Source organism: Cucumis sativus, chromosome 6 (assembly GCF_000004075.3).
Source record: "Cucumis sativus cultivar 9930 chromosome 6, Cucumber_9930_V3, whole genome shotgun sequence".
NCBI classification, from domain to species: domain Eukaryota; kingdom Viridiplantae; phylum Streptophyta; class Magnoliopsida; order Cucurbitales; family Cucurbitaceae; genus Cucumis; species Cucumis sativus.
In genome coordinates, this window is record NC_026660.2 from 3,376,337 (window position 1) to 3,385,941 (window position 9,605).

Below are 9,605 nucleotides of genomic sequence, written 5' to 3' on the forward strand. Positions count from 1 at the left end.
ATTAATATTTTCTTTAATTATCGTATTATGTTTCATTAAAACGGTTAAACTTTTCTCATTATTTTCTTTATATTATAGGGTTTTTTTTTAAATAGCAAAATAAATTAAAATATTTACAATCGACAACAAAATTTTGAATTCTATCAATCATAGTCACTTATAGACTCCTATCACTAGTGGCTATCAATGTCTATTACGGATATAATCTAAAAATTTTGCTATATGTTGTAAGTATTTTATCAAATTTGTTATTTTTGACATTTTTTGTGTATATATAATTTATAGATCATTTCAAAAGAAAGATGGTGATGCTTGTATGAATGTAACTTAAATGGTTGTTGCTGGCAACCATGAACAAGGAGAATCAAAATATGACATGCAACACCCACTCAAGTGAACACACCCATTTGTTTATTTAAAGCAAAACTTATAGCAAAATTGAACAAAAAAATGCTTATGTTTAACAAAAGCAAATAATAGGCTCTTGGACCCTTCAAGTTGTACTCTCCCTCTCTCCAAAATAATAAGAATAATAATAGCAAAAATAGTGAAGTTGAAGAAAGAAAATATGGAGAAAAGGAAAAGGACAAATTTGAGTATGGTTTTGGAAACTTTTTAGGCGTGGGATTGGGAACATGGACATGGAAAATCATATATAGCAGCAAAATGAACACTTCATTTTTCCCCAATTCAAAACATATGCTTCAATCTTTCAATTTTAATTAATTCATTAATTCATAATTGCCTAGTGTAAAACTTTTCAAACTTCTTCTTTTTGTGTCTTCAACCTTCATTCTACAAATCATTTTGTACACTATTTGACTACCAATTTCCTTCCCATAGATGGGGTTGTTTCACAACTCAATTAGTTTTGATGAGTTGAGTGGGTAAAAATAATAACTCATCGTTTGGTTTATCAATAATTAAAGTTATTCACATTAACTCACATTCCTCACTAAAATACTTGTATTTTTCACTTCGTTGTTTGTATCAACTCTCCCAATTACTTCCATACAATTAGTATCAACTCAATTCGATTCTTTGATTTTTGTTACTAGTCAAATGCTCCCTGAAGTGAATTTTTTAAAATCATTTTTATGTTTTTAATTATAAGACCGTGTTAAATCAAACAACTTTCTCTAATAATAAGATATCATTTATGTTAAAGTAGAAGACTGAGTACAATACAACTATTCTAAAAGTTTATTAAAGTATCTACAATATGACATAAATATGTAAATTAGAATTCTCCAGAATTACTGATAGATGTACTCTCTAAATAAATATTTCAGGTAGACTACCTTGAGATAAAAAGTAAACTATGAAATATGTAAAATAGTTAAAATTTGAGACGGATCATTTTTGCTTGAATTCTAACGATCTCACGTCTTGTAAACAAGGATTGTGTCTTGATTTGTGAATGAAACAAAGTAAGCCAAGAGAGGAAGAAAGTAAAGAGAGTTAGAAAGAAACTTTTGACTAAAACTTTTGGCATAGCAAAAGAGTATTTTTTTTCAAAAGTATCAATCGTTTGATTCTCTTAGCTTTTGTGTCAATTTCTTCGACAAATTTGAGTCTTATTTGAATTTTGAGAATGCATATCAACCAACTCTAGTTGGTCGAATATTAACCACTAATAAAATATGTATAGTACATAGATATCAAATAACCAAAAAAACTTTAAAATACAACAGCCAAAGACTGAAGAAATTAAAAAATTTGAAACTCCATTTTAAAAAAAGAATGAAGGAAGTTTGAATATGTAAAGAGGTAACCCACATGGGAGTTAGTTGAGTCGATGTTTGTAGTGACTCAGTGAATGCAAAAGGTGAATCCTCCTCTTACTCAAAACAGGTACCCACATCCCATTTACATGACCCGAAATTTCCGTCCAAATCCACCGAACCCTCCCACAAACCCCCACAAAACATCGCCGTCTCCGGTAAGCTCCTTTCCTCCACAAATATCCTCGGCGCCCGGTAGTAATTATCCATTAACTCCATCTCATCTCCCAACACTTCCGTCGCCCTCCAATACTCGTCTCTCAGAACCGAAGTTGGAGAGCAACGCATTCCTCCCCCGTCCTCCGTGATTTCCATTGAAGAATCACAAATCTCCTCCGCCGGAACATTCCGCGGCGGCGGCTTTACGATGTTCGTTAAGGCATCAGGACCTCGGAATCGAATCGCTGCTTGATCGTAGACGATTGCGGCTTCTTCTGGCGAATCAAAGGTTCCTAGCCAGATTCTAGTGCGTTTGATCGGGTCTCGAATCTCCGCCGCGAATTTCCCCCAGGGCCGCCGCCGGACGCCGCGGAATTTCTTGGTCGGCGGAATTTCGTTGGGTTTCGAGTGCGTCGAATCGTGGAAGCGGATTTCGTTGATGTGGCGACGGACGAGGCGGAGGAGGTGGGCGTCGTCGTTGTCGTCGTCGTCGCTACTGGAAGTATCGGTGGCGTCGGAGTCGGTGACGAAGATGCGGAGGATCCTTGGGGCGGCGTAATCGGGCGGAAGAGTGATCCCGGTGACGGAGCGGCGTTCACGGAACTTGAAGCGAGAATGAGCTGAAGACATTGTTGGGATTTGTGGAGTGAGGAGTGAATTTTGGGAATTTTTTGAAGCCAAAATTTGAAGGATAAAAAAGGCAACGGAAACTAATAAGATTTTGTTATATTATATTTTCCTTTTGTATTTCACCTCTCTTTCTGAAGACTGTTTTGGAGAGGTTTGAAAAAAGGAAAATGTAATCTCATACCAATATTTTGTTTCAAATCATCTTTCTACACATTCCCTCCTCTTTCAATACTCCTTTTTCTTTTTTAGCTATGATTAGTTTATTTTTAAATGTTTTTTTCACATTTGGAATTTATTGTTTTCAAACTCTTTCTTTTTGAAAAAAAATCAAAAGGCATTTCTATTTACAAGCAATAACAAAATTACACACCATAAACAATTGAATTTGAACCAGGAGAAGAAAAAAGAAAAGGAAAGAGTGTGGAGTTATTGAATTAGGAGGGAACGGCGGTAGAAATTCGAAAAGGACATATAGTTTTAGAAGGAAAGTAGTGATGGTGCCACGTGGCATTTCTTTGACCTCGAGAGTATCGTTGACCTTGGTACCCAAGTAATTGGACCTCTCTTTCATTTCCACGTGTTTTCAAAATATATATAAAAAAAATAGAGAATTTTTTAATTTAAATTATTATCTTTAATTAGGAGTATATATCAAAATATGAACCAAATCAAATATTTAAGTAGATAACAAATATTCAATCTGCACCGGTCAATCCAACTCAATCTAATCGATTAAATTAGCTTGGTTGACGTCTCTTCCTAATTTAAATATTTTTTTTTTTTATTTTCAATATGCAAGATGTACAAATTGTCATCCAAAGTGCAATGTGACATGTATATATATTATACATTTAACAAATTATACAAATAGAGTTTTATATTAAATATATAATCGGATTGGGTCAGGTGAACCCGATTTAACCCAAACTCAATTCTTTTTTCATTTTTAGAAAAATAGATTTTTTAACTAAGGTAATTAGTTTGGTAATTAGTTTTGGATATCTTCTGCGTTTGAGTTTGAGTTTGAGTTTCTCTTTCATTTTTGTTAATTACTTCTCAAGTAGTTTAATTTTTGAATTATTTATTGGTTTAGATGCAATTTGACTTGAGAAGAGAAAAAGAAAGAGTTATTAAATTTATGTATAAAATGGGAAAGCTTGGTCCTCAAGTAATTGACATCAGTTTCTTTGTACTTTTGTTATTTGTGTTTTGATAGAAAGTGACGTGTAGGAAACCTCCTCCAATTATTATTATTGTTGTTATTATTAGAAATTTTGAAAAATAGAACGTACTTGCAAATCTATATGGTTTTTATTTAATACATCCATGCATGTAGATCAAAATATTTATAGCATAATTTCTATATCAAATTTAATGTATATTTATACTTTCTAAAATGGTTGTAGTCTACCATATGAATGGATTTTGCTTATTCAATATGTTGTTCTGATGTGAAGGAATATGACTATCAAATTTATAGTTATGATATATGAAGACATTTGTTGAGAATCTTAGTAATCATGTGAAGCGATGTGTCTAGCCAAAAAATGTGTGATATACTTTTTACTCGAGATATGTTCGTTTAAATGTGTTGAAGGCAAAAATAGTAATTACATTGAAAATAGTACCAAGAGTTTGTGACAACAAAGTGTGATTTTTTAAAAGTTAATTACAAATAGATAATAACAAATTTAGGAATGAATCCAAGTTTTGAACAAGGGGAGATTCAATTTATATGTTAGACCTTAAATCAATTGCTCATTAGAAGATTAGTGTGAGACTTAAGGAACAAGATGTAATCTTATGAGTAAAACGATTAATTTGACCAAGTTGGGATTATGAATAATTCATGAAAGATTAACTTATTGATCATGGTTATATTAGATGGACACAAATATATCTATAGTGAGGAAAGTGTAACTAGGAGTTCTTTAGCGAAATGACTCATTAGTTAACGAATGTTGCTTAGCTCGGTCTAAAAGATTTTAGCCAATTAATCTCGAGTTGTTGGAGTTTATGATTTATAGGTCCATTAAGTTCTCTTGCTAGTTCATATGAAATAAACATAGAACAGTATGATAGAATGAGTCAAATTGTTCGAATTAGGTGAGGAGAGAGAAACTGACAAGTATATATGATACAGTCATTCATTATCATATTAGAGATAGAGCTTGAAAATGGAATTTAAATATTAAAAATATGAATGTAGATTCTTACTCGAAAGCTTGAAAATAATGGAAATAGTCAAATTTGTAAAAAGTCAAAATGTTGATTTTTTAACTTTGAAGAGTCAAACTTTTATCTGCAATATATTTAATTATGATGTGAATTTCGAGAAATGAATGCATATTCATACTCGGAGGGTCGAAGTTAGTCAAGATGGAAAAAATAGTAAAATGCCAAAATGTTAGACTTTTGGTTTGAAAAAGTGAAAGTTTAACTTTGATCAAATGACAATTTTGTCCTTGACCAAAGTTAGTGAAAAATTTCAACATTTTGTTAGATAATTCCATTGGCTCTAGTTGGCTAGGTGTTGTTGCCACACTATGAAAGCATAAACTCACTAATTGTTAGTGGATTGTATGTTGTCGTTGGTCTATGAGTTTGTATGTAAAATAATTATAAATATGTGCTCTTGGTTCTTTGGAAAAGGGTTGGAGTTTTAAGAAGAAAATTTGGGCTGCTGCTTTATTTACTTTGTAAAATAATTTAGCTCAACTCTAATCCATAATTTCATCAACATCTCTTTCTCTCTTCCGATTTCCTTCATCCAATGGATTCCACGACCTCGACCTGATTTTGAGTCTAAACCTTAGTATGTAAACACTAGTAGTTGTCCTGTTATAGTTTAGGTAGAAATTCAAGCAACAATCAGAACTTTGAATGTAAGTTTACTATTTACCTTAAATTCATTCTAAATTATGTTTTTATGCTCATGTTAATCGATTGCATTTAGAGTATTATATTATTATTATTATTATTATTTATCTTTTTTCCGCTGTGTATGCTTAGTTAATCCTTCGTTACAACATTTCCAAGCAACATGAAACTTTAGAGAAAACATTTTAGAAAGCTCTACTTATTCTTTAAAGAAAATCACTCACTAAACACTAAGTTCCCTTCTTTCTTTGAAGGCCCTAGCTAACACCTAGAACCCTTCTTCTTATGTCTAGTGCTTTTTAGAGTAACACATCCTCTCTTTAGACCTTTACACTCCTATTTATATAATAATCTTGATATCGATAATATTAGTCATTCTTAAGCTCTCTTTATCTCGACGACGCTTTACACATGTAAGTTTAACATTTCTCTTAACCATGTTTAAGCTTTAACCTTGATACATAGTCCTCTAATTAATCACAGTTAAGAAATTTATTTCCTAACTCTCAACCGCCTACTCTTCTTAGTATAAGAGTAATAAAGTCGTGTTAGCACAACATACTTAAGCCATCAAAATTCTAAGGCATTCACATTGTCGAATCTCTAAGAAATTTAGCTAACGATAAAAAGACATAATAATTTAAACTTTTTTATTAAATAAAAAACCAATGCTACATTGTAGTTTGATTGGAAAGAAGAAAAAGGTAAATAGAAGAATAAATGGAAATAGAAATAGAAATGTGAACAAGAAATTACAAAGCTAATGAAATTGCCATAACTACTCATAATCTCTAGAGTGTTTTCCTAGGCTGAATTTCTCTTTGCGGAGGTGAAAATCGTCTTCTTGACACACACATCCATGGGATGAGAAATTACAACTTAGAGAAACTTTCATTCTTAAGGCACCGACTTAAAGCTTTGAGAAGAAACTCAAGGAACTAAGAATTAACTGTAAAGAAGAAGATGGGTTTGGTGATGTGGAGTTGATTGATGAAAAACGAAGAGTTTCTCATCCCATATATAGGCCAAAATTGATTGGAAAAAGCCTGAATAAATCAAGCTATATGAACTGTTTTCAGGTTGAATAGAAGTTGCCCAACTGCTTTGAACGTAAAAATGGAACAGATCATGACTTGTTTGAAATCTCTAGAAATTTAGGGCCTACTGGTTCTAACGCATTAGATTTGCCGTCGGGTGCATCTGATGGAAAAGATCTTTAGAAATAGCAAAAACCTACACTTATAAGCATAATTATCCTAATGAGCTTAATTTAATTACTAGATTTTTAGTAAAATGTAGGGTTAAACTTAATGTTCACAATAAAAGTTCACATATAAAAGTGTTAAAAGCATGCATTTAGGGAAAATAGTAAATACCAATTTAATCACCTACAAGTACATCCATGATACATATACATAATATATCTAGGGTTTAGATAGATAAAAGAAAGGCAAGAAGTCAAAGTTATCCTTAAGACACAGCTAACAAAAATGTGCTGAATTTAATTTCTAAAACCAATTAGTAGGTAAGGAGTTTTTTTTTCCCCTTAAAAGACAGTCTAAGATTTGAAGCAATTTGTTGAGAGAATGTTTTCAGCAAAAACGAAATATATTGGAAGAAGATGACACATTTACATCCAATCCCATCTCTTGGTTTCCTTTGAGGTCCCGTCGTCGCGAAGGTGCACATATCATATCATGTCTCTTACCTACTTCTTTTATCAATCTAAATAATAACTCCATAACAAAAGTTTGAATTTTGGATGTTGATCGAGTATCATATTATTCCAATTGGCTAGAAATATATGCATAGAAATATTTTTAAAATAATTATAAAAGACTTGGTTGATTACGATGTATTCTTGTAATATCATCTTGTAATATTTGTGTAAATTCATACTTTCACATCCATATTTATTTGATTTTTTAACGTAAGATGTAAAATTTCAACATAAAAGAAATTTTGAATAAATGATAATGATAAACGAAACAAAACTTGCTTCAATATCCAATTTTGAGAAGAATCATACTATTGACATCTAAATTAGGATATTTCAGCCCAACTTTTTCATGACATAATATTTTATTAACATAAATTAAAGAAGTCTTTTTAAAGGAAACAAAATTTAAGTAAATAAACAAACATATTAATAATTAGAAGAAAAAAAAAAGAGAAAAAAACAAGTCTCTTTTCAAAATCAAATTACACAGTATATCTTTACATATTAATTACAATAATTCAAACTTGAAATATAAAGGCTGTTACATCAGTACATTTGAAACCTTTTTTTTTTCTTTTTCCTTTTCTTTTTTCTCTCGAATAATATAGTTGATGTATTTGGTTAAAATAAATCATTTGAACATTCTAAAAGAAAAATCAATTTGGGTAGGAAAAGAAAAAAGGAAAAGAATTGCAAAAAGAAAATTTTCACCCCAATATAAAAAATTAAAAAAGAGAGAGAAAATGATTATATTATCGAGAAAATGATTATATTATCATTTTCAATATAAATATAATTCTTGGGAGGAATAATTTCATCCACGTATATTGATCCTGCAATTAGAAGCAAAAAAGAACCCATAAGTACTTTACAATAATTCATTTGTTTATATATATATTTCAAATTCATTAGATGTGGAACAAAGAAGTGATAGCCTTGGAAGATGCAATCATGATGATATTTCTTGGTGGTTCAAAAAGTCATTTACATTTAAGCCAATCTTTTTGTTTTATAAAAACAATTGAATTAGATAATGAGAGTATTGAATTAGAGACATTAGAAATTATTATTATTATAGGAGAGTGTTAATATATGTAAGTAAAATTATATTTATAGGAATATAAGATATGATTGAAAAAGAGAAAAAGAGAATGGAAGAAAATACCATCTGAGCAAATTGATGTTGCAAGTAGGCATATCACCACCATCAATATTCTTCAATTTAGACTCACAATCCAACTTGACGGTGATCGGACCCAATCCCCATCCTTGAACAACCACACCCACCTCCGTCTCCGCTTCAACTTTCACCTCCAGCGCCTTACTCTGAAACTTCGACAACAGCCTCCCCCCATCCTCAACTGCCAGCATCTTATTCTTCACCGCCGCCTCCGCCTTCACCGTCGTTGTACTCCTCCTCCCCTGCGTAAATCCAGCCAACTCTCTCCTCCCAAACTCCGTCGCCTGCCCCACCGTGACATCATACTCAATCTTACCATACTTTATCGAAAGCTTCTCATTTGGATTCTTGAATTCCACTCGAATCGACACTTGCGAGTCGAGGAACGACCCGTCCGGTGTGGTGGAGACTTTGAAGGACGAGATCCGGAAAGCGAGGAGGTGGAAGACGGGGAGTTTTGGGTCGTAGAGTAGGTAGAAGAGAGCGAGGGCGAGGGCGGCAACAACGATGAGGAAGAGGATGAGGAAGCAAAAAATGCAGCAGCATGTTCTGCAGCAATTGCGTTTGCGTTTCTTGGGTTTGTAGGAGGAAGGGGGACGAGGTTTGGGACGGAGAGGTGGAGGAAGGTGGGTGGCGGTGGAGGCGGAGGAGGAGGAGGTGGCGGTGGTGTTGTGATCCTTGTAGCCAGGGGGCTTTTGGAGAGGCGGTTTCAATGGCAAATCCGCCATGGAAGAGAGAGAGTATTGAGGAAGTGAGATTTGGATCAAAGGGAGGGAATGGATGGGAAATGAGGGATTGAAAAGATGGAAGGGGATTGAATTGAATGGAGGAGGGGGTGAGAGAGAATGAGAGAATATGGGGGAAATATTTTTGGAAAAATGGAGAGAAACAGAGAGAAACAGATAGAAACAGAGAGAAAGACGGGGAATATGAGAGGAGGAAGGTATTTAAAGGAATTAAGGGAAATGAGAGGTCACTTTCATGAGGAAGGACCATGTTTTTCCCTCACCGCATTCACTTTCATCGGTTGTTCTCAAGATTACAATTTAACCACACCTAATATTCCAACTCTTATATACTATCTCTTATATATATATTTATTTATAGGCAACCAACCAAGTTTCAAACTAAAAATAAATTGGATTTGTATTTAATCACACATGTTGCAATGCTATTGATGATTTTTTTAAGAAACTCAATGCTATTGATGCGGTGTTCGGTCGTCTATGAATGAAATTTCAGAGGTGAACAT

The 9,605-nt window shown here is 32.9% G+C and overlaps 2 protein-coding genes across 2 annotated transcripts; both read right to left on the reverse strand.

The window, feature by feature from the left end:
- Positions 1-1,560: 1,560 nt before the first annotated feature.
- LOC101207240 (ethylene-responsive transcription factor CRF6) lies at positions 1,561-2,777 on the reverse strand. The gene has a single exon (XM_011658261.2). It carries the CDS (start codon positions 2,571-2,573, stop codon positions 1,842-1,844), a length of 732 nt encoding a protein of 243 aa, XP_011656563.1. The 5' UTR covers positions 2,574-2,777; the 3' UTR covers positions 1,561-1,841.
- A 4,890-nt stretch (positions 2,778-7,667) lies between these two features.
- On the reverse strand, positions 7,668-9,328 carry LOC101205096 (NDR1/HIN1-like protein 6). The gene is made up of 2 exons (XM_004140840.3): positions 8,339-9,328; positions 7,668-8,006 (listed from the first exon to the last, which is right to left on the reverse strand). Exons 1-2 carry the CDS (start codon positions 9,079-9,081, stop codon positions 7,988-7,990), a joined length of 762 nt encoding a protein of 253 aa, XP_004140888.1. The 5' UTR covers positions 9,082-9,328; the 3' UTR covers positions 7,668-7,987.
- Positions 9,329-9,605: the final 277 nt, after the last annotated feature.